Source organism: Pistacia vera, unplaced genomic scaffold (assembly GCF_008641045.1).
Source record: "Pistacia vera cultivar Batoury unplaced genomic scaffold, PisVer_v2 Contig603, whole genome shotgun sequence".
Lineage (NCBI taxonomy): Eukaryota > Viridiplantae > Streptophyta > Magnoliopsida > Sapindales > Anacardiaceae > Pistacia > Pistacia vera.
Window position 1 is genome coordinate 110,982 of NW_022196450.1, and position 25,627 is coordinate 136,608.

Below are 25,627 nucleotides of genomic sequence, written 5' to 3' on the forward strand. Positions count from 1 at the left end.
TAGAGCATCCAATGTGATTGCTCATACTTTAGCTAAAGATGCTCTAACCATAGATGATGTATTGGTAGAGCTTGAAGATGTTCCAAATTGTATTGGATCCTTAGTCGATCCTATTGAATGAATATAAAGCTCATTTGATTTAAAAAAAAAAAAAAAGGGAGTAAACCTTGGATTTCACCACACCTTGGGTGGGAATTTGTGGTTTATTCTATATTCTTCTCACACATAAACTAACAAATACATTGATTTATATAGAAGTTAATTCCTAATCACACTTAAAAGTAAAACTTCTATCACTAATTAAATGTAAAACCCCCCTCTAGTCAGNAGACCAATGGTGGCTTAGGCTTCAGAGATTTAGAACTCTTTAACTTGGCTATGCTTGCCAAGCAGGGTTGGAGACTTCTTCATTATCCTAATTCATTTGCTGTGAGAGTTTTATCTGCTAAATACTATCCTGAGGGTTATTTCTTAGAAGCTAAAGTTAAAAGAACATTATCATTTATTTGGAGAAGTGTAATGGCAGCAAGGCCAGTTTTGGAATATGGTTTAATGTGACGCATTGGTGATGGTTCCAAGGCGCGGATTTGGCAAGACAAATGGCTTCCTTCTCCATCTTCATTTAAGATTCAAAGTCAATGCCTTGGTATGGACCCGGAGGCTAAGGTGGCTACTCTCATAGTCCCCAATCAAAATCCTGGAAATTGGATCTGCTCAAAGACTTGTTCTCTGAATCAGAAGTTAACACCATCTGTCAAATTCTATCAGTGTCTTCAATAGACCAGATAAACTTGTTTGGAGATGCTCTCAAAATGGTCTATTCTCGGTAAGGAGTGCATATCACCTGCAAGTGGAGTCTCAACTCTCATCCCGAGGCCAATCCTCTTCTGCAGCCAATGAGAATAAAAAGTGGAAGAAGTTATGGAAGCTTCCCATCACTAATGCAGAGAAGCTATTTTTGTGGAAAGCTTGCCAAGACATTCTACCTACCAAGTGTAACCTTGTCAAGAAAAGGGTGATTGAGGATCCTTTTTGCCCATTCTGTTGCTCAGAAGAAGAAGATGTCTTACATGCTTTATGGGGCTGCGCTGCTGCCAAGGATATTTGGTCAAGTTGTTCTCGAACCTTCTAAAAGATGAATGACAATTTCATCGACTTCAGAGAGCTAGTTATGTTTTTTCTATCCGAATTAGAGGAAAAGCATTTAGCTGAATTTGGAGTGGTGGTCTAAAAAATCTGGCAAAGAAGGAATGAGCTTACTTTCAAACAACATCTCTCTACTCCATCCTAGATCATTCACCATGCAACTCAAGAACTGGACATGTTAAACTCCTTGCACCAATCGAGGACCTCTCCTAATGCTCAGCCTCAGATTCCTGATCCCAGTTCACCAAGATGGCAGCCACCTCCTGAAGGTATCTACAAGATAAACTGGGATGCAAGTGTGAGAAAAGAAGACTGCACAATTGGTGTTGGAATTACGATTCGGGACTGGCAAGGCAGATTTATGGCAGCTATGAGAATGAAGAAACCCATGTTCCCAGATGCATACTTGGCTGAGTCTTTCACAGTTCGTCAAGCAGTCATTCTGTAATATCCCACTTGAGGTATGTATTTAAGATTTGTCGTATTAGCTAAAAGTTTATTGTTTTAACTTAAATTGAGTTNACAGGCTGCCGAATTGCCTCATGTGCTTAAAATAGCGGCAATTTTAAACTCACTTGCAGTTTCACAAGAAACTCAGTCATCCTCACTGCCAAATTGCCACGTATAAAATTTTAATCCACGTGTCACTATTTAATAGGTCAACTTTCCAAAATAAACGAACAACGTCGTGTATATAAACCCGAAGCCAACGTTTTGAAAGGTCCCTGGCCTGTCTCAACTCAAGACTCAAACATTTACAGCAGCCACCCGAAACCCGACCCGCCTTGCGATGGAGTCTCTCCGGTTGAGGTCTCCACACTCTCCTCTCCTCCACCCGGACCGTCATGGATGGTTCCAGCCGCCATTCTCCACCGGTTTCCACCTCACCGCCGCCAAAAAAGGGCCGTACATAAAGGCCGCGCTGTCCAAACCGGCGGCGGAGATCTCGCCAGCCGTTCCTTCCCGCGAAAGTACGTTACTATCACCGCATCCTCCGTCGTCTACGAATAAAGTGTCGCCGAATTCTCTGCAGTACCCGTCTGGTTACCTCGGTGCAGTACCGGAGCGTACTGTTAACGATGACGGTGACAACATTACTAATGCCATGAATTATTTGACCAATATACTCGCGTCCAAGGTGTATGACGTGGCAATCGAATCGCCGTTACAGTTCGCGCCAAAGTTGTCTGAGCGAATAGGAGTTAAGCTTTGGCTTAAGAGAGAAGATTTACAGCCTGTAAGTTTTACTTTTAATTTGTTTTTTTTTTTATTGTCTAATTTGAGCTCATTTTTTTTCGTAAATTTAGTGAAATATGAGCATGATTTTTTCTGTTTGAGGAATTTTTATTTATTTGTTTTACATTGATTTTAATTTTTCAGGAACGTTTTACGAGTTTGCTCTTCATTTAAGTGTTGTAGTTTCTAGAAACATTAGTGTTAAGATTTGCATTTCATCCGGTTTCTATCTTATCCTTGTTTTAATTCGTTGAATTCTAGTTTCTTTTCAATTATGATATAATTAATTAAACTAGAGTTTTATATTACAGTTTCTTAAGAGTTTATTAGAATTATTTCTCTTAATTCGAACTCAATTCCAATTTTATGCAACCAGATGGGACTTAAGTTTTTAATTTTTGGAATGCAGTAAGTAACCTCTTGGATGAATCAGTTAGGAGGACTACTGTGTTTGAATTGAGAACATGTTTGTATTATGAAATCAAATTATGGATATAATGGTTTGGATTTTTAGGTTTTCTCGTTCAAACTTCGTGGAGCATATAACATGATGGCAAAACTTCCGAAGGATCAATTGAAAAAAGGCGTTATCTGCTCATCCGCAGGAAATCATGCCCAAGGAGTTGCATTATCTGCCAAGACACTAGGCTGCGATGCAGTGATTGCTATGCCGGTTACAACTCCAGAAATCAAGGTACATTTTACCTTATTGAGATGGTACTTGTGTCCCAAAATTGTGGTTTGTTCATTGAAATGTGTTTTTTTTTCTACAGTGGCAATCTGTTAAGAGGTTGGGAGCAAAAGTTGTTCTTGTGGGGGATTCCTATGATGAGGCACAGGCTTACGCTAAAAAACGGGCCAAAGAGGAAGGTCGTACATTTGTACCTCCTTTTGATCATCCAGATGTAATCATGGGGCAGGGAACAATCGGGATGGAAATTATACGTCAAATGCAAGGACCATTGCATGCGATCTTTGTGCCTGTTGGGGGTGGCGGGCTAATTGCTGGTATTGCTGCTTATGTAAAGAGGGTTTCTCCACAGGTCTGTTGGCTGTTGTGTAAGAACTCATGGCAATCTTCATTCTCTTATGATTTATGTGGCATTGTTGTTTTCTGCTTGAAAACATTGTTTGATGCTGCAGCATGGCAAAAACCCTAGAAAGAATTTTAGCTTTATTTATCTTCTTTTTTGAACTTCTAGGAGAGGGTAATTTCACTAATTATATTCCCATGAAATTTCATTTGGTTTTAGACGCATGATCAGGCTCATGATATCCAGAATAAAATGAAATTAATATTCCTATTCTGGGTCATTGACATAAATGAGTGTCAAATTATATGATGCTAAACTTTGCTACACCATTTACAAATTTCATTATCAACCTTATGCTTTGAAGTTAAGTGTAATGGGCTAACTATTCCATAATGCTCTATTAGAAGTTTCTATATGCAGAGAATGATCTAAGGCTTGGTAGAAGTTATTGTGCTTTGTTAAGTCCTGTCTGTTCTGCTTTTGCAACCTTGATAGTCCTTTCAAAATTTCAAAATGTAGCATATAGCTCAAACTTGTACAAGTTTTCTTGATAGCAATCGGAGTTTGTTCTATCTGAAAGATTGATACGGTTATGGGCTTAGATTATTGATATGCACTACTATTACCCTGTAAAACAATGTGGAAGAGGACCTAATAATTGATTGAAACTAAAAGGTTATTTCTTTTTTTATTATCAAATGTTTGTTTTTTGGATTTATCATTCCCAAATATTATCTTTTTGTCGAAAGTGCTGGAGTCAGCTGAATTCCTATTGCTACTTGCCTTTTGACCTTACATATTAAAACTGATTCTGTTACAATCATGCCTTCTGTTCTCATTATTTTAAAATTTTCTCATATACTAATTCATTCTTGTTGAGAATGTACCAAATCACTGGAAGTTTATTTTTTATTTTTTGGTTGATTCATTTATGCCACTCCCGAACTCCTGATTTGTTTCTGTAGTTTATGTATCACAATCTTACTGATTCTAATTTCAGTGTAAAATGTTTATGGGGAAGTGCCTTGAGATTGTGTATCAGATCAAATATCTTTGTTTTTCAGCCCTTTTATTTTAACTTGTGTTTAGCTAATCTTTTCTTACTGAAACATGTAATCGATTAAGGCAACTAAATGTGATATCATCAATATAGGTTAACATTATTGGAGTGGAGCCTTCTGATGCAAATGCAATGGCATTGTCACTACATCATGGTGAAAGAGTGGTGTTGGATCAAGTTGGTGGTTTTGCAGACGGTGTGGCTGTTAAAGAGGTTGGTGAAGAAACCTTCTGCTTATGCAAGGAATTGGTAGATGGTGTAGTTCTTGTCAGCCGTGATGCTATCTGTGCATCGATAAAGGTGAGGCTTAAGATCCGTTGGTGTTTTACACTTTAGGTGGAAAATGAAGTCTTTTCCTTTTTAGAGTTAGTACTGTAGTTGTATTATTTATTATAATTATCATGCTTCCCCCTGTCTCCCTTCGCTCCAGTTTTGTTTGTTCAATTGAAATAGCTTCAAGTTTCTAAATTTGCTGCACTTTCCTGTTATGGATTATTACAGTTAGAAATGAAGTTTAATGAAGAAATGATGATCATCCTTGAGAATTGGCATATAGTGTTTCAGCCTTGATGATTTACAATGATAATTATGGTTTGTAGGACATGTTTGAGGAGAAAAGAAGCATTTTAGAACCTGCAGGTGCTCTTGCCCTTGCCGGAGCTGAAGCATACTGCAAATATTATGGCCTCAGCGGAGAAAATGTTGTAGCTATAACCAGTGGGGCAAACATGAATTTTGATAAATTGAGGGTGGTGACTGAACTTGCTAATGTTGGTAGGCAACAAGAGGCTGTCCTTGCAACAATTATGCCTGAGGAGCGTGGGAGTTTCAAACAATTTTGTGAACTTGTAAGTATCTCTTGCTTAATGAACTTATTCAATGAAGATTCATCTTCGTGTAACCTGAAAATCATTGGGTTTGGCAGGTGGGGCCTATGAATATCACTGAATTCAAATACCGGTGTACTTCTAATAAAGAAGCCGTGGTTCTATACAGGCAAGTGACTTGAATTCATAATCAATAATAACAAAAATAACTAATCCTTCTGTTGAAGTTGTTTTAATGGAGTGTTCTTATCATCTGTTTGTCCTGTCTGTCTTATATTTTCATAATTATGGCTATTGTTTGTGTATAATCTGGATGTATATACCAATCTACAATTGCATTTGTTAGTTAAAAGGGGTCATTTCTTTATCACTATTATATTAAAAGCAGTATTATTTAAAATCCTTTCTCTATTTTAAATGCAGTGTTGGTGTTCACACTGTTGCTGAGCTTGAAGCAATGCTGGAGCGAATGGAATCTTCTCAACTTAAAACTTACAATCTCACATCAAGCGACTTGGTTAAAGATCACTTGCGATATTTGGTAATTATAATTTTCTCCCTAAATCTCAGTTTTTAGTTGAATTGAATGCTTATTTAGTGTTTGATGGTTATCAGGCAAATGTTTGGAAGTGTATTAAACTGTTTTTTACTGGTGCAAACTAATGTTGGTTACCCAAGGCTCCTGAAATGCCTTCTAGTACCTGCAAATTGACTTGACATTGCAGTTCCTCTCTCTCATTCTCTTGTTTGGTTACTCAACACCCCTGAAACATTTTCTAGTGGTATACATTAGTTTGACATTACAGTTCCTTTCTTTCTTTCTTTCTCCTCAACATGTTAACATACTTAATTGACCCATTCTCATTTTTAAAGATGGATCTTAGTAAGGAAAATTTTTTTTTAAAGAGGTTCTTCTTTATGCCATGGAAGCCTGAAAAATACTCTACAAAGTCCTGAATGCTTCATTTTCAGAGTTATGTGGTAACATGTGAAAATTATGTGATAGATGAAGAAATTTTGAAGAAGAAAGTACACTTGTTTGTGGTTTCTAAATGCAAAATTGAAGTGGTTTCTTATTTAAACTTGTTTATATGATCTCGTCATTCCTTCTTATTCATATGATTTTTTTTTTTCAAAATTTAGTGTAGTACTTCTTATTCAATGTTTAAATGTGAAGAAAACTAACAGTAAAACTTTTCAGTGCATATTAAAGCCATTCCATGTGGTTTATATTTCTTAATATATCCATTGATGGATGTGTCTGTTACCTGACATCAGCATGTAAACAACCCTGTCGTATTATTTTTGTCCTTTCCAGTGAAAAATTTAAACAGGACATTTATTCATGAAAACAATAGATTGGTTATTATTTCGCCCTTGAATTGTGAAAAATAAGTTAATGGCATCACTTTTCTATATCTATTGTCATTTACTCAACAATGGGTAGTGGAACTTTAGTGCTGTTTCTGGTTCCTGGTTGTCAAGGGCTCCTTACATCTACAAACTCAGCTCACATCACCTATATTTGTGCTGTGTGAGGCCCATATCATATTGTTGGGAAGACCAGCACACTTTAGCTTTTCATTTTTATTCATTCAATAGATTACTGAATATCATCCCTTGAAAGAGGTTCTGTTTAAAATCATTTTTTTGATAATGAAAATGGCAAAAATATGTTATTCTCTCTGAAACTTGGTGTTTTGTGTATTTAATTCTTGTCTTGTGTGCATTTTTGGCACTGACTTTACTTAGCTCTGTTTTTCTTTCAGATGGGTGGCAGATTAAATGTTGCAGACGAGGTCCTTTGTCGTTTTGTTTTCCCTGAGAGGCCTGGTGCTTTGTTGAAGTTCTTGGACACTTTTAGTCCGCGATGGAATATTAGCTTGTTCCATTACCGTGGTCAGGTGGGCATCCAAACTTTTTGTTCATTATAAAGCTTTATAGTTTGTGGGCCAAGGGCAAAGAGGAACTCAATTCATGAGGGCAAGTTCAAATCACAAATTTAAATTAAAAATTTAAACAAAAATAGAAACCTTGAAGTGTTTAATATTCATTATTGATTATCAATGTTATTTACAACTATTGGAGAAGTAGCCCATGGAGCTATAAACTTGAGTAATCAATGTATCTTAAGGCATGATGTCTAGGCAATATAGAAGTCATAGATTTGCATGATTTGTAGTGACTAATTTGACATAACAGTGTACACATTGATAATCGTTGTTCCAAAACTGGAACCATTGTCTTTTTTTTTTCACCAGTTGAGGTGTGATTCCACCTAGTATTATAACAAATTATTCTGGTATAGAATAAATCAATAACCTTGCATCAAGGAAAAATCTAACATTTATTCACAATCAGGATTCTCTGTATGCATTCACCATATAAGGAAGTAAGTTGAGTCAATAATAAGCATATTCAGGTTTACTATGAAAACTGACAAGCTTATGTGCTCAAACCTTATGAAAATATCTACCATACTATATTAGTTGATCAACATAGTGAAGCATGAGAGTCTATAGCACATTTAGTTTTAGTAATTTTAAGATATTGAAAATCATAAGGGATATTTTCTTCCTTTCCCAAAGTTCAGGAGGCTTTACCTCTCCTAGACTCTTATGTGGCTGGCTCCACCTTTTGGGTACAGCATTTCAACGAATTTTTCCCATAACCACTGACAACTGTTTAATTTCTTGTGCGACAGGGTGAAACTGGTGCCAATGTATTGGTAGGAATCCAGGTTGCAAAGAATGAGATGGAAGAGTTCCAGAATCGTGCCAACAGTCTGGGATATGACTATGTAGTTGTAACTGATGACGACAACTTCCAGCTTTTGTTTCACTGACAGTGTACAATTTTGGATTATATATGTAGACTTGGGACTGAATTAGAGAAGAGAAGAGAGAAGCAAACCTCCAGTTCTGCTTACTATATAGAGAAGTGAGTCATGTCTTTATGCATTAAAAGGTTCTTTCCAGGTATTTATGTATTATAATTAGGGTTATCATTTGCTCTGAATGAGAAGTGATGCCATTCTATACGACTGTTACGCCTAATGTTTGACACTGATTTGATCTTTTAGTATTATATATTTATTTTCAGTTTCTATGAAAAATGATGGGCTTTGTGCTTTGGTGTGATACAGAAATTAGAAATATATGTTGGTGAATTTGTATGTATAGATTAGATTGAAGTTGATTTGAAGATATATCCAAATGCAAATTTTGTATCAACTGTGTGTGTGTGGCTAAACTTAATTGGTGTATAGTTATTTTAATTTTGTTTATATAATTATGTTGATCATATGTCAGCTGTTTCTTCTGTGATAGTGTGATTTTATTATCGAGGCTGCATTTTAATAAGATGTTACTTTATAACATATACCACTGAAAATTCTAATATGGCTTGAAATGTAAAATGATGTGGTCAGTTCCAGTCTAAATCTTTGTGAGATGATATAGGCTATAGCTTCATATGTTGACGGTATGAAGCAAGGTGGTTTCTGATAATTTAAAAGGAGATTATTTTTAAAGACAAAAGTTTATATTTTTAATGGAAATGGGTCGTGGTGAGGCCTCCTATTCTCATTTGTTTGGAAATGATATTTATATAATTTGAAAACAGGTAAAATAGATCTTTATTGGGATGAAATATACCTTTTAAGTGTAGCCTATATGAACTGGAAAACCTTAGGGGCAAACATACCAAGAAATAACTACGGTTTGATGGATATAACAGTAGAAGGGTGTTGGTGGACTTTTGAGATTTTATTAAACTAGGAAATTACAACAAATTCTTTACCATTGCAAATAATGAAAAAATGCAAAAGTTGCAGGGTGCGGCCTAACAGTAACAGAGTTGTTAGTCAATGAAAATTAAGGACATGATATCTCTAGTTATGGGATTCAACTGCCTCCCTTTTCTCTACCAATTTGATGAAATTGCCTTCTGTGGTTAAAATGCTTTCAGGATGAAACTGAACCCCCTGCAACATTTATTCAACTTTGATTAAATAGTAATATCTATTTGAGCTTATATTTAGGCTTTCTAGTGTTGAGAGAGAAATATTAAGAAAAATATTTGCATGTGAAAAATAATTTGTGGGAACTAAATGATGTTTTGAGAATATCTTTTGGCTTATAGGATTAAATGTCGTCTGGTAAGAAATCCTTCTCTTTCGATAATCTTTCATTTATCTTAATAAGCTAATGAAACTTTCTTTTTCAATCACAAGGCTGTGATATCTACCTGCTGTGAAACGACTGGAAAGGCACACAGAATTAAATCATACAAATATATGTAATTGCTATTATATAAAGGCCGAATGACTTACGCATACCTAAGGTTTGCCAAAACAATAAGTTGGTACCTAAAAGGTTTTGAAACGACAAGTAGATGCATTCCGTCAAGTTCTGTGAGTGATTTTCATTTGATAATAGTGAAAAGACTAAAATGTTCTTGAAAGTTTAATATTTTAGTTTTTTATAAATTTAAAAATTTCTAAAAAACCCATTAGGTTTGCTAATTTGACTAAATACCCCAATATATAAAATTTTTATAAAATAACAAAAACACCACTGCCACCCGCAGTGCCAGATTCTTGCCACCACCGCCGGAATCTGGCCGAAAAATTGCGTTACGATAGACCCGTCGGATCTATGTCGTAACGCGTAGATCTGACATTTTTTAACAATATCCGTGGCTGATCTGGCCAGATCTACGGCCAGATCTGGCCGTCGAGGCCGGAATCTAGCCGAAAAATCGTGTTACGACACAGATCTGACGGGTCTGTGTCGTAACACAATTTTTCGGCCAGATTCCGGCGGTGGTGGCCGGAATCTGGCACTGCAGGTGGCGGGGGTGTTTTTATTATTTTATAAAAAAATTTATATATTGAGATATTTAGTCAAATTCGCAAACTTAGGGGGTTTTTTAGAAATTTTTAAATTTATAAAAAGCTAAAATATTAAACTTTCAAGGACATTTTAGTCTTTTCACTATTATCAAATGAAAATCACTAACAGAACATGACGGAAGGTACCTATTTATCGTTTCAAAACCTTTTAGGTACTAACTTATCGTTTAGGCAAACCTTGGGTATGTGTAAGTGACTCTGCCTTATATAAATAAAAATTTAGTTAAACTAACTAAAAAAAGTGCTACATATTGGTGAATAAATGCTTTACCAATACATTTCCACTTAAAATAAAATAAAAGACCTCCTTCACATATTTGAAAGATAAGAACGTTGCATTTTGAAAACTCAATCAGGCTTTGGATACTTGTGTCAACCAAGCTAGGCCATTTTTTGTAGGCCAGACTATCTGAGACCTAATGATCAAACACATCTGAGGGCTCCTCTTTTTAAGCTTTTATTCTAATTATAAAACTATTCTTACCATGTAATTATTGATAAAGAAAATGTTTATGGTAATTTGATCTTCGACTTTCAATGAAAAAGCTAGAATCAAAATGTAGAAAAAACTCCTAGTTATTCCCTTGCACTGCATATTGTTGTCAATACAATTAAAGGCTAATATTACCTCGCAAGATAAAGATACAAACCTAACCACTATCACTAGGACAAACTATATGGCTACATAGTCCGAGTTATATCATCAAATTCAATCTATGCAAAGACATAGCTATAAACAATTGATCATCAAGCCATCAATAATAGATAAGAGACACATCCCATAAGTATGTTGCTAAAGGTACTGACTAAATATTGCCTAAACCCTAAATCCTAAACTTTAATAAGCGTTGCAAAGAAAAAGAACATATAGACCACTAAAACAAAGTAACCTTCATTGTTAAACTACAACCAAGTTCCAAACTAGGAACCTAGCACACTTACTATGAGCTAAGTTTAAGAAGTTCCATGCTAGGTTGAGTACGAATATTGAGATGTTCAAACAAGCGCAACTTGTATGCATCCCTACAAGACTCCTATCCTCATCAAAATTGTTGAAGTTCCACACCGATTAGGCACGCTCAAGCCTACTGATTTATAAGAGGGAGTAATCATTCCATTCAACAAGACTTTATTGGGTGAGGAGTCAGGTCTGCCTCAAATTCTATCATGGTATCAGAGCTAGACCTAGTTGACCTGAGTGCTTGACCAGTGCATGAGGAGTTTGAGCCAATAATTACCTCCATCAATAGGCATGACCCAACATATGGGCTTCAACAGGAATGACCCAATATATGGGCTTGATCGTGAAGGGGAGTGTTGGAGTCCTACACCGACTAGGCACGCTCAAGCCTCACGGTTTATAAGAGGGGGTAATCCTCCCATTCAACAAGATCTTATTGGGTGAGGAGTTAGACCCACATCAAATTCTATCAAAAATCACAAAGAAGAAATTATAGATATAGCTTTCTTATTTCTTAAAAAAAAAGGTAGAAAGAAGAAGGCTTTAAGATGAAGGCAAGGAGCCATGGGTTAGCTAATTATCCATTTGTGTTGACTATAGAGCCTTCAATAAACTGACAATTCTAGATAAGTTTCTCATTCCAGTTGTTGATGAACTTTTTGATGAACTTGGAGGAGCTACAATTTTCTCAAAACTGGATTTGATATTGTGGTATCGCCAAATCAGAGTTAAGGAGGAGGACACTAACAAGACAACATTCAGAACACATGAAGGGCACTACAAATTATTAGTCATGCCTAGAAAACTTTTCAAGCTTTAAAGAACAACATTTTTCAGCCTTACCTTCGAAAGTTCATATTGGTACTTTTTGATGTCATTTTGGTTTACAGCAGAGCCATGGGGGAACACATCTAACATTTAAAAATCACACTTCAAACACTAAAAGAGCATCAATTGGTTGCTAATCATAAGAAGTGTTTCTTCAGGCAACATAAATTAGAGTATTTGGGGCATATTACTCAGCAGAGGGTATAGCGATTGATTCCTCCAAAGTCAACAATATTTTGCAATGGTCGATTCCGAAGGACGTGAGGGCTCTCAAGGTATTTCTCAGTTTAATTGGATACTACTTAAGGTTTGTCAATGGGTATGGTAAAATTGTAATTCCCCTTACTACTTTACTTAAAAAAGAGGCCTTTATATGGACTACTAAATCTCATAAAGCTTTTGAGGATCTCAAACAAGTCATACAACTGTACCGGTCCTGGCAATGTCGAACTTCTCTAAAGATTTTGTGATTTAGACAAACGCTTCGAGTTGTGGGTTAGGGGCAGTTTTGATGCAACAGGGCAGACCATTAGCTTTCTTAAGTAAAAAGTTGTCGTTGAAGTCCAAGCTTATATAAGTGTATGAGAGGGAATTGATGGCCATTGTCATGGCAGTTCAAAAGTAGCGACACTACTTATTGGGGAGGCATTTTATTATTAGGATATACCAGAGAATCTACACTTTTTGACTGAACAACGATTGTTGGGTGAGGATCAATAGAAATGGGTTATGAAATTGTTGGGGTTAAATTTAAAAATCCAATATAAGCCAGGACATGAAAATAAAGTAGCAGATGCTCTCCCACGGCGGTTGGAAAACATAAAACTCAATACCGTCTTAATGAGTTGTTTTGTTGGGATGGAGGAACTTGAAAATGCAATTCAACATGATGCCAAAATGCGTTGAATTGTCCAAGAGCTAATCATTAATCCGAACAATCGGCCGCCATTCAGACTTGTGGGAAACCATCTCCTATATCATGACATATTAGTGTTGCCAAACACTGTATCCCATATTCAGAAACTATTACACGAGTTTTATTCTTCACCAATTGGGGGTTATTTTGAGTTTTTGAGAACTTACAGGCGTCTCACTAACATTGTGTATCGGGAAGGGATGAAGAAGGATATTCAAGCCTATGTAGAGTCATGCACCATTTGTTAGCAGAATAAGTATCAAGCCTTGAGTCTAGTTGGCTTGTTGCAACCTATACCAATTCTAGTCTAGGTTTAGGAAGATATTTTGATGGATTTCATAATAGGATTCCCAAAAGCTTACAATGTTAACACAATTCTTGTGGTAGTGGATCGCTTAACCAAGTATTGCCACTTCCTCACTCTGAAAAATCCATACACGTCAAGAAAGTAGTTGCGTTATTCGTTAAGGAGATTGTAATAGGTTGCATGGCTTTCCTTGCTCAATTCTATTAGACCGCGATCTGGTGTTTATGAGTCATTTCTAGGGAGAGTTATTTACAACTGTACATTTGCTTAGTCTACCACCCACTAAAAAGATTATCAATCGAAGATAGTGAACCGATGCTTGGAAACTTATCTCTGTTGCTTTGTGGGAAATCAACCTTGGTAATGCCCTAAATGGATAACTTGGGCAAAATTTGGTTCAACACGACATTCAACAACTCCATGGGTATGACTCCCTTTAAAGCACTTTATGGATGGGGTCCTCCAACTCTACTTAACTATTTTCATCATAGCTCAACAATGGATGAAGTGAATCACCAACTACAAACCCATAACAAAATTCTACAAAAGCTAGAAGAAAATCTGACAAAGGCATAAAGTCTAATGAAGAACTATGCTGATGAGAAATGAAGGGCAATCAATTTAGAAGTTGGGGATTCAGTTTATCTAAAGTTACAAATTTATCGTCTTCCTTCATTAGCCCACAAATACAATGAAAAGTTAAGTCCTAGATTTTATGAGCCTTATATGCTTACTAAGAAAACTAGAGCAATGGCTTATTGGTTGGATTTACCCCCATCAGCTCACATTCATAATGTTTTCTACATTTCTCGACTCAATAAAATTTTCTTTCCACTCCCCAATGTCCAACCCTTTCTAGATGCACTTGATGAAAATTTAATCCTAGTGGTTGAACCTGAAGAGATGTCGAGGACAAGAAAACCGCTTAATGGTATATATAAGGTTCTTATCAAATGGAAAGGGTTGCCATCTCATGAGAATACTTGGGAGGATTTCACGACGATCAATCTCCAGTTTCCTTCATTCCACCTTGAAGACAAGATGGCTATCCTTGAGGGGGGTAATGATGAGACCCTTTCTTGTGTATGGTAGGAGAAATAAGAGTGTGAAATAGAGGATTATGGGTAGCCTTGGTAGGAGAACATTATTTTGTGTGTGTTTGTGCATGTGATGTTAAGATTGTTTGGGATAGATAGGTGGCAATAGGAGAATGGATGAATGAAAGATTCAGTTTTGGTGAGAGAAGTCAATAGAATAAAAGGGATTTACATGGAATATTGAATCGGTTATCTAGAAAAGTAAAAGTGGGAATTTAGGGGAGGTGCTTGCCCTCGAAGTCTAGTCGGTCCTTGTAAATTTTCTTGATTCATGTTGGTAACCTTAGGTTGATCTTATCTGGTGTATCGTTTGATCTTTATCAATATATATCTAAGTATTTCTTATGTTGTTCCTAGGTTTACTATGTTCTTCTGTTTTCTGGGTTTTGGTTTGTGTTGGTTGATATTGGTTTGTTGTGATTTGAAGGTAGTAGAGTGGGTTCGTATCAGAAAGGTGCATACATGCAAACTATATACACAAATCAATGAAATTGTACATCAAATTAAAAAATATGAAACATGAAACAAGGTTTAAGAGCTTGAAGACATCTCAAAAGACTTACATTTGAAAGCCTCTCCAATGCATTGCAAACCCATACACACACCAAATAAAGGCACAATAGGTCCTAGCTCCAAAACAGTCTATAGCTATATTCTAGAATCTTTGGATCCACCTATGTATAGGATATGGAGTATGACAATCTCCAACTTTTTTTATTTTACTTGTGAGATTGTTGGCGCATATAGTGACATTGAATATAAAAAAATAATTACCTAGTCCAGGGAAAATGAGTACTCCTCTTGGATTTTTCCTATAGTATGTAACAAAATAGTCAACAATTCCATGATACATAATTACATATAATAAGTTGGTCAAACAAAAGAACTAGTGTAAGATAAAGCAAACGACATGATCCCACCTAAGGTTTGGTGAAATCCTAAGTTGGCATTCCTGGTTGCATTTATCCCAGATTTCCACCATTAAACAAACATTGTTCCCTTTATTTCAACAGTGGAAGGGTAAAATAGACATTTAATACAATTTGAATTCAAAACGTCAATGCCTTGGGAAAAGAAGCGAAACGTCTGCAGAGAAGAAAAAAATTGACGGTTCGATTGATTTCAAAATATGATGCAAAAAAGTTTTTTGAAACACTCTTCTTCGTTCAAGCGACAACCAAAATCTTGCCGCAAGACAACCAAAAACATAATGATAACCCAAAAATTTCTTTGAAGCACACTTCCCTCACTGAAGCACAAAAATCAGTCAATCATCATATCATTATCATCTTTCCTAGTCGCGAGGTCGCCAATAGTTTTGCTGACTTTCTAATCCATCGCATGAGATGGTGGGAAGCAAATTGGCGACGGACTTAGCGACGACATAATTCGTCATATAATGTTTTTGACAACAAAAATACAAAAAGTGACACCCAAGTTGTTTTCGCAACATAACCATACGTTGCCATGGATACTTTTTAGAGACAAAAATAATTCAAAACGTAGCCAAAAGTATTTAGCAAGGCAAATGCACGACGCCATAAAATCTATTTGGTGACAAAAATATAGAAAGTGATGCCAACGAATTTTAGCTACGCAACAAAAGGCCCGTAATAACACCTTTTTGGTGACAAAAATATAAAAAACAATGCAAAATCCATTTGGCTATGCAACAAATAGTGTGTTGGGAAACATTTTTGGTGACGCAAATATAAAAAAAAAGCAAAAAACGTATTGTGACAATCTATGTTTCGTCATGAAAACTTTTTGGTGTTGATTTTCTTAAAATCATTGCCATTAGTATGTTAGAATTTAATTTTTAATGTAATTTTATATTTATATGACAATAACAGAAAGTGTAAAACCAATCAGTAATAAAAAAAAAAAATCAAAATTAAAAACAGTGTCAATATAAAAAATAATGTCGTAGAAGTTTGGCTCTCAATATGTACTTCACTTTAAAAATGTTGCTAATATTATATGAGTTAGCTTTAATTCTTAATAAAGAATTTATTATTTCACTTAATTGATTGGGTTGATTGTTATATAATACTTATTCAAAGCCTTGATATGTAAATATATTTAAATATTTATGAAAAGCTAAAGACAATGCTCTTATTATTATTATTATTATTATTATTATTTTGTAAATATGAAATGCACCATGGGATAAATTGTTTTTTAGGTTTCCATTGTTGGTAGCTTATATTTGGTACTTGTTTTCTGCTATTTAGAATCATTATTATTGTTATTATTATTATTAGGTTATTGTTTGTATTACTTTTTTTATTTTATTTTTATAATATATATTGTAATAAATTTATAATATTATTTAATATTTATATTTAAATGTTAACTTTAGTACATTAAATAATATTTATTAATATTAAAGCAAACAAATTAAAATTAATGCACAAAGAAAAATCACATTACAATTATACAAATTAAATTTGGATAACAATAATAAATATTATTAATTCTCAATATCATCTTCAAATTGTATATCTTCACTTTCAGTAGTACAATTTTCATCACTCATCTCATTTTCAGTATCATCATGACTAACTCTTCTACTTGGCTTTAGAAATTGAACAACCTCTAATTCCACATCCACCCTACGAAGTTCTTCTTGTTCATTAACTTCCACATCAATATGAAAACTAAATATGCATCATGCGTTGTCAATTGATCTTCCTCAATTTTATTAGGAATGTCGTACAAATGCCTATGTTGTACCTTACGTATAAATTTCCAGGTGGCCCCTAACTTAGGATCATCAATGTAGAAAACTTGTTTTGCTTGATATGCTAACACATAAGGATCATTGGCATACCATTTGTGACTCACATTGATGCTTGTAAAGTGAAAGTCCCTTCGCACCCATTTCTTTTTAGGGTTAGTGTCAAACCAAGTGCATTTAAACAAAATCACACTTTTGTCATAAATATAATTCACTTCAACAACTGAATCAAGAATTCCATTCCATCCTCTCATCATCACCACCACCATTATCATCATCTTCAAGTTCCTCATACACTAAAACACCACTATTTTGCGTTGTGAGTCGATCATCACGATCTTTCATAGTGAATCGTTCTCCATCAACAATACAAGTAGTATATTTAGATACTCGTCTATCAAACTTACACAATAATGAATATAAATCACCAGTAGCCTCAACTACTCCTTGAGAACATAACACTTTCATCTATCAACAAAAAAAAAAAAAAAAAAAAAATGATTAAAATATATGATCAATATTAAAGTTGAAAACCATAAAAAAAAAAAATAATAATAAGACTCCAAAATGTTTGATGACTTACCTGATGTTCAAGCCAATCAGGAAACAATTTTTGTTGCCTTTTCAATAATTCCACCTCTGAAATATTAGTGCCCACTTTCTTTTTCTAATTCAAGCATGTGCTTACTAAACATTTTTTCATAAAATACAATAAAAGATTAAACAAAGCTAAAACATATCATATAAAATGAGAAAATCAAAAAAATCACAAAATCAAAAAATCAAAAAATTCATAAGGTTAGCAAAGTATCACTTACTCTAAATAATCAAGCAATTCCAAACAATTATTAAGAATGTATCATTGTATTTTATTAATTTCTGCTTGTGGCAGCTGCATCAGTTGCCTACCACCATATGAACTAACTTTATGCTTGAAAATAGATGCATCACCAACTTTATCATTATCATCAAAATTACGCTCTGGTCAGTTGAATTTGGTCTCAATATCATGAAGATACATAGAATAGAATAGCAATGACTCATTAAGAATATATGCCTTGGCAATAGAGCCCTTGGGTCTTGCTTTATTCTTTACATAAGATTTATAAGTTCTTAAAGCCCTTTCAATTGGATACATCCATCGAAATCCAACTGGTCCTACAAGTGTTGCCTCATGTGGTAAATGAACAACTACATAAATCATGATATCTAAAAATACCAATGGAAAAATCCTTTCTAATTTACATAGGATTAACACGATATATTCCTCCTACTTGTGCAACACATCCTTTGTAATTTACTTTACACAAATTTGTTGAAAAAAACAAGATAACTCCACCAATGCAATATAAATGTCACATGGCAAAAATTTCCAAATGCCAATGGGAAGAATTCGTTGAAGTAAAACATAACAATTATGACTTTTAAGTGATCCAAGTTCACCATCTTTTAACACTTACATTTTTTGATATGTTAGCTGCATAACCATCAGGAAATTTAATTGTCTTAAGAAAGCTACCAAAGCCTTTTCTTTCCTGCTATGTCAAAGTGTATGTTGCACGTGGTTTAATGTATCTATCACCATTTTTCACCAAATGCAATTCCTTCCTCATCTTCATATCTTGCAAATGCATTCGAGCTTTATCAGTAGCCTTCAATTTTCCATCAATGCACAAAATTGTCCCAATAACATCATTACAAATATTTTTCTCCACATGCATGATATCTATATTATGTCTTACTTTTAAAGATGACCAATATTTCAATTCGAAGTAAACAATTTTTTTCATCGAATTCAATTCTACTGGTGTACGTTTTCGTTTTCTATATTGATTACTTGGGTTCTTTCCCAATTTCACCATCTCAACACTTCTCAATTTATACAGAATTTTGACCCCTGATAAGTCCCTCAGTGCAGCTCAAGTTTTTAGTTTATTATTGTGTAGTCAACTCTGTTTCCATGCATGCCCAGAATGTAAGAATCGTCAATAATCTGTATAACATATTTTACTTCTCAATCACATAGATAAAGTCTCCTTGTTACATATCGGACATGCCATATAACCTTTAGTGCTCTAACCCGATAAATTTCCATATGCTAGAAAGTCCTTAATTGTCCATAAGAGAGCAGCATGCATTTGAAAACTCTTGCTAGTTGTCAACGCACCAATCAACCATAACTCTTTGAGTTCTTCAATTAATGGACTTAAAAACACATCAATTTCTCTACCAGGTGATTGTGGCTCTGGTTCAGAAGAGACATCATCAAGTATGACTCTTTCATACATTTCCAAAGCGATAGATTATAGGGTATAAGAATAACTAGCCACATGCTATACAAATTAGAAATATTACCAAAATGATTAAATTTATCTGAAGCAAGTCCTAATCGAACATTTCATGCATCACTAGAAAATGATGGATATAACCTATCAAACTCTTTACACTCCTCCTCATCAGTTGGATGTCGAAGCATACCATAATTAACTCACTTTTCACTATGCGGTGGCATATTAGCTGATGTATGCCTCGACATAAATAATCTCTACAATCTCGGCTTCAACGGAAAGTATCTAAGTATTTTATGTGGTATCTTTTTCCCAATTCCATTATTCAACTTATAATGAGATTCATCACATATAAGACAATTTTCCAATTTCTCATTTTCTTTCTAAAATAATGCACAATCATATTTGCATACGTGAATCTTTTCACATCCAAGTCCAAGGTCATATAACATTCTTTTAATACCATAGGTGTTTTCTGGCAAACTTGAACCTTTTAGTAGTACCTCATTTAATAGTGTAAGCAACATATCAAGTGACTTCTTGCTCCAAAGGTTGAGAACCTTCAAATTCATTAGCCTAACTACAAAAGTTAAAATAGATAATTTACTACCTGGATACAACTTCTTCTCTACCTCATTGTATAAATGATCAAAAGGTTCATACTCATTGTTACTATTTTCCTCATCAACTACATCTGCTTCTACATTCACTTTATCCTAGTCAAAACTAGTGGAGGTAACAGGGCGACAAACATCCCTTAACACATTTAACATATCATTATTAATGTCTACAGCATTAGAAGTTGGTTGGTCCGTGTCAATAGAATGCACCAGATCGGTTGGCTCTCTTACAGCTTCGAATAGACTCTCCATGAAAAATCCAAGTTTCATATGTCCTCGAAAATCCATTCATAAAAAGATGCTTTTTAACAACATTGACCAACTTAAAGAAGGCATTATGCCACTTACAACATGGAAAACATGTGTTCCTATCAATATCAACATGATTTCGAGCAATTTCAATAAATGTGTGCACACTGTTAGCATATTCACTTGACAATCTATTAGGATGATGAATCCAACTCTTATCCATCTACATCATACAATAAGAAAGATTATCAACTATCCACTATACATAGAGAACAGACTTGATCAACTTTATTTGATAATGATCATATATATTCATTAACCAAATAACCCAAAAAAATTATCTGAAACATAAAATGAATTATAAATTGACCATAGATGAAATACATATACCCAAGCATTCAAGTAAAAGAAATATTAAAAAGAATTATGGAATATGGAGTGAAAAAAGACATAACAAACCTTAAGAAGAAAAGAGCTGTGGATGGAGGACTGTTGCTGTGTGGTGACTTGGTAAGGTGAAGTCGTATGAAGAAGAAGAAGGTGCATTAAGCCGTGGATGGAGCTGAACGAAGAAGGTGTAAAAAGAAGAAGTTGAAGTCATGGACATTAAGATGAAATGATGAGTTAGTGGTGTGACTTGTGAGGCGTGAAGATTAGTGAAGTGGAAGTGGAGGACAGATGATGAAATGAAACTTAAATTAAAGCTTAAAAGATGTGAAGATGAAATGATGAAAAGAAGAAAAAGTGGAGAAATGGAAGATGAATGCGACAAATGAAGAAAAGAAAAAAAAAAAATTAGGGATTTTGACTGAGTTTTGACTTTTATTCATTAAAATTATTATATTAAAACTTTATAGAAGTTTGAATTGGCAGACAACTATACCTGTCACATAGATTGAAACCCTAAATGAGTGGTCGATGAAAAGATAACCCATAACCTTGGGAGCAATACGAGACATCAACAAGAAAAGAACTCTCGCTGGCCAGAGGAAGATGAAGGGTCGACAAGAATGAAAGGCGGGTGAAGGAAGACGACAAGTCGAGGAGAAAGAGGATACGGATAACCTTTTTTTAGATTTTTTGAATATGGTTTGTGCTTTATTTATTTTTTTTTTTTGGATTAGTTTTTTTTCGGTTGTTGTGTGTTTGGTGGTGGTGTTAGGGTGGTGCTTGTGGTGGTAGGTGGATTAGTGGTGCGTGTTTGGTGGTCCAATGGCGGTATGTTAGAAGCACCTAATCAATTTCAAAATGACAGTGACAGTCAACCTAGGAATAAAAGTGACAATATAGACAATGAAAGTCTTGTGAGGCATGACAATGAGGAAGATGAAGTAGGTATTCCAAATGAATTCCACTTGAGTGATGAAAGTGATTATGAAGAAGACAATGAGGCTGGCAAGATGGATAGGGAAGTGGTAAGGTAGAGGGAAATGAAAGTGGTAGAAGAGAATGAAGTTGGAGGGGAATTGTCTGAATATTATGTGGGTAGTTCATATGAAGGATCTACCAGTGATGATGATGCAGTGTCTAGGTTTAGCAAGCACATGAAGGGTCAACAGTTTACATATAGGTCTGATGGGAAAATCTACTTTAAAGTTGGTCAAGTGCTTGAGGCCAAATGTAAGCAAGCAAATTGTCCATTACAGCTATATGCTATTATGATGGCTAATCAAGTATCTTATCATATTAGGAAGTATGACCACACACATAATTGCATGAAGGTTTATAATAATAGAGAGACAATAAGTGCTTGGGTGGCTAAAAAAATGGGAGACTTCATCAGATCCCTAAAAGGCCCATAATTAAGCCATTGATAGAGGAGTTGGGTATATAGAACACTATCTACAATTATTTAGATCTAAACTTTATAAGGCTAATAAGTAGACAAAAGGGAGGTCAAACAAGCTCCATGTAGAGTTTTTCTGTTGGTTGTTGAAATATGATCACATTATCAAACACACCAACACTGGTTCTATATATCATGTGAAGATTGTTAATCCAAAAGGGATTCCACATTTTCAAAGGTGTTTCTTAGGCTTTACCACACAAAAGAAGGGGTTTATAGAGGGTTGAAGGCATTTTATAGGTATGGATGGGTGTTATCTTAAAGGGCCTTATGGTTGAGTACTGTTGTTAGTAGTTACTATGGATGCTAACAGTGGCATTTTCCTATTAGTAATTGTCATTTGTGAGATAGAAAACAAGGAATTATGGAGATACTATATGACCTTGTTGAAGGAGTTTTTAGGGGACATTGACCCTATCACTATCATGAGTGATTGACAGAAGGGTTTAGTGGATGCTATACAAACCTGTTGGCTAAATACTAGAGTTAGACATTGTGTTAGGCATACTTATGCTAACTTTAGGAAAATAAATTCCCTAGGTTGATGTTAAGGAACTTGTTTTGGGCTGTTAGTAGAGTTGTCATTATCATCAATTTTCAGCAAGCCATGGAAGAGGTTGAAGTTATAATAGAGAAGCTAATGGGTGGATGATTGAAAATTATGTAAGTAGCTGGTCAAAGCATGCGTTCGACTTAGAATCCAAATCTGATCATGTTACAAATAACATGTGAAGTCTTTAACAACTGGTTTGGAGAGAATAGAGAATTACTCATACTAAGTTTGTTAGAGCATTATAGGAGGATTATGTTACGGATGCAAGCTAGGGCAAAGGTTAGGATTGATTAGGTCACAACTATTCCTCACGCTATAAACAGGAAAATCAATAGTCTAATCGAGGATTCTAGGATTGTTAAACTATTTGGTCTGGAAGTGATGAGTTTGAAGTATTGGATTGCAACTACCATCCCAGTAGATGCTACATCTTAAACCTTCAGTCTTAAACCTGTGATTATGGAATATGGCAACTTTTTGGATTCCCTTGTGTGCATCCAGTCTACCGTTTGCTTTTTAGAAACATTAGGAATATGGAAGATTATGTGGACTCTTCATTGAGCATCACTTCATACATGAAAACATATGCTGATCACATTTGCCCCATACTTGACCGATTTAGATAGCCTTACTTGCTTGGGGAGGAAGTTGTACTCACCTATCAAACATAGTAAGGTTAGAAGACCTAGAAAGGCTAGAAAAAAAATGATACTAATAAAGAACCAAAGGTTGACCAAAGCTGCAACACTTAGGTGTGAGATCTATCGAACTCTAGGACATAACAGGAGGAGATGCCCACAAAATCCTCCAAACAACAAGAAACCAAGGGTATTTCAAAGCTTTTATTTAACATGATTTTTAGTGTGTTTGTAACATAAGTTGCCTTAAGCTTTTATTCTCTCTATTGGACTTTGATATGCATTAACATTTGTTTTATTTGCTTTTTTTAGAGAGGAGAAGCTCCATCAGCCCCAGCAACACAGACAAGTCAAGATTCAAGTCGGATTTCTAACATTACACAACTATCAAGGGCAGCAGGTTAGTGTAACATATGTGCTTCAAATTGTTGTTACATTGTCTGTATTACAATTTCAGGGCCCCTTAAAATTGGTTTACGATTGTTTTAGGTATTTAAGGAGTTGAAGCAAGATGTTGGTTTTTAGATGTGTGGACTGTTATGGTCAATGTGGTGCTATGATGGCTGACTTCCGTGTAGTTGCTATTTTAGTACAGGTGGTGCAGTAGTCTTCTGGTTAAAGTGGTGCTATTGCATTTTGGTGAATGTTGTTGCAGTATTTTGGTGAAATTTGGGGAAGCAGTACATAGGACTGTGTTTGTTTTTTGATGTGCAAATATGGTGTGTAAAACTGTGCAGATAGCAACTGATTTAGGTTGTCTATTGTGAATGTTGCCACTACTCAGTGAGTTTTTTTTATGTAATCTATATCATTAATTTCATGTTTATAGCCTGTTGATCATCACATTTTCAATGAAAGTTCATATATTTTATATATGTGTTCAATGCAAAAGTTTTTAACTTAGTATGTATGGTTTTTGGATGATATATGTTGATGTTGGTTTTCTGTAGGATGTGTTTTTGAAGTTTTTGCAAACATAACTTTCTACGATGTACTCCAATTTTTTAGAAAAATTACCGTTATACAACTAAACCCTCAACATTCAAAAAATTGTTCATAGTATAAAATTGAACTTTCAAATGGTTTAGGGGCATTACGATAATTTCACTATATTTAAAAAACTGTAAAGTCATCATCGGAATATAAACTAAGTATAGGGGCATTCTTGGTTTTTTACATGTCCATTCAATTTTTTATTTGCGAAATAATCAAAAGTCAAAGGTTCCAGGGCATTTCAGTAATTGTCATTGCTACAATTGTGTCAAATCCTAACAGTCATTGATTGTGTAGTTTAAGGGTGAAAATCTGGGATAAATACAACCAGGGGTACTTACTTGGGATTTCGCCAAACCTTGGGCGGTATCATGTCGTTTGCTCTATAAGATATAACCAACTATAATGTGTTGGCCAAAGCATAAGTTCTTACTTTTTTAGCTCATCAACAGTTAACTTATCATTCCGGTAAACCTCAAAGTGACATCCCAACTCTCCCATGTATTTCAAAATCAGAGGAGAAGTATCAAAAAATCAGTTTTGATCCATTAATAGAATAAGAGAGAGGGAGAAAGAGAATAATCATGCAATACATATGTTAAACAAAAATTTCAAATCTCATTACACCTAACTTTTACTAAGTTATAACAATAATATAGCAAAAAACAACATTATACCAAAATTTCCTTAAATTGTTCTCATTTCTATTTTGATATTAAAATATTATTGATTTTTGATAATTTGATTGAGTACTTGGGTTTTGCAAATGAAAAACAGAGATAGGATAAATATTTCAAAATTGCAATAAATTAAAAAACAAAAAAATATCATTAATCTAAAAGTACAAAGTGTTGGGATAGGTGCACTAGAGCCAATAATATTAGGACATTTATAATAATATTATTGAATATCAATACAGGCATAACTTCTATATCATAACATTCATTTATATCCTCGTATATATATTGATATATGTCCTTAGAATTGTTGAACCGTGATGAGGGAATTAAGTATTTTAAATCTTAATTGTGAGAACCCTATGATCACATATGGTGTTCATTCTAGAATTGTCCATAGCCTCAATATTAATTTGACAAAGGACACAGATTATACGGTAAGACTATCATAGCGTTGAACAACCCTACCATAAGGTAGTGATAGTTCTCACATGTCAAGATTGTTAGGTGACAACTTGGTGTGACGCATGGGTGTTTGTTAATGACAAGTTCACTGGACCGAGTCACCAGAGGATTCCACACAAGATGGTAACGCTAGTGTCTGTGGAATATATCCTCCAACAGATGGTGATGCATGTGATCTCTCGACTTGAGATCACCAGAGCACAATGTGTAATTATTGATGTGATTTGACAC

General features: G+C 34.8%; 2 protein-coding genes across 2 annotated transcripts; one reads left to right on the forward strand and one right to left on the reverse strand.

The window, feature by feature from the left end:
- The first annotated feature begins 1,881 nt into the window (after window positions 1-1,881).
- Window positions 1,882-8,418, forward strand: LOC116110494 (threonine dehydratase biosynthetic, chloroplastic). The gene is made up of 9 exons (XM_031396706.1): window positions 1,882-2,383; window positions 2,897-3,076; window positions 3,156-3,425; window positions 4,570-4,776; window positions 5,076-5,324; window positions 5,402-5,472; window positions 5,727-5,844; window positions 7,073-7,207; window positions 8,008-8,418. The coding sequence occupies exons 1-9, from the start codon at window positions 1,937-1,939 to the stop codon at window positions 8,146-8,148; spliced, it is 1,818 nt and encodes a 605-aa protein (XP_031252566.1). The 5' UTR covers window positions 1,882-1,936; the 3' UTR covers window positions 8,149-8,418.
- Window positions 8,419-9,195: 777 nt separating this feature from the next.
- Window positions 9,196-24,785, reverse strand: LOC116110478 (anthranilate synthase beta subunit 1, chloroplastic-like; the record flags this gene model as incomplete). Its single annotated transcript, XM_031396694.1, is given in 5 exon segments — window positions 9,196-9,288; window positions 12,023-12,090; window positions 14,891-15,001; window positions 15,102-15,139; window positions 24,688-24,785. Coding segments are annotated over 5 exon segments (408 nt in total), but the record flags the coding sequence as incomplete, so codon positions are not given.
- Window positions 24,786-25,627: the final 842 nt, after the last annotated feature.

Coding starts and splice junctions, on each gene's coding strand:
- LOC116110494 (XM_031396706.1), top strand. CDS start 1,937: ATGGAGTCTCTCCGGTTGAGGTCTCCACACTCTCCTCTCCTCCACCCG. Junction 4,777..5,075: donor CTATCTGTGCATCGATAAAG/GTGAGGCTTAAG, acceptor TATGGTTTGTAG/GACATGTTTGAGGAGAAAAG. Junction 5,325..5,401: donor TCAAACAATTTTGTGAACTT/GTAAGTATCTCT, acceptor TGGGTTTGGCAG/GTGGGGCCTATGAATATCAC.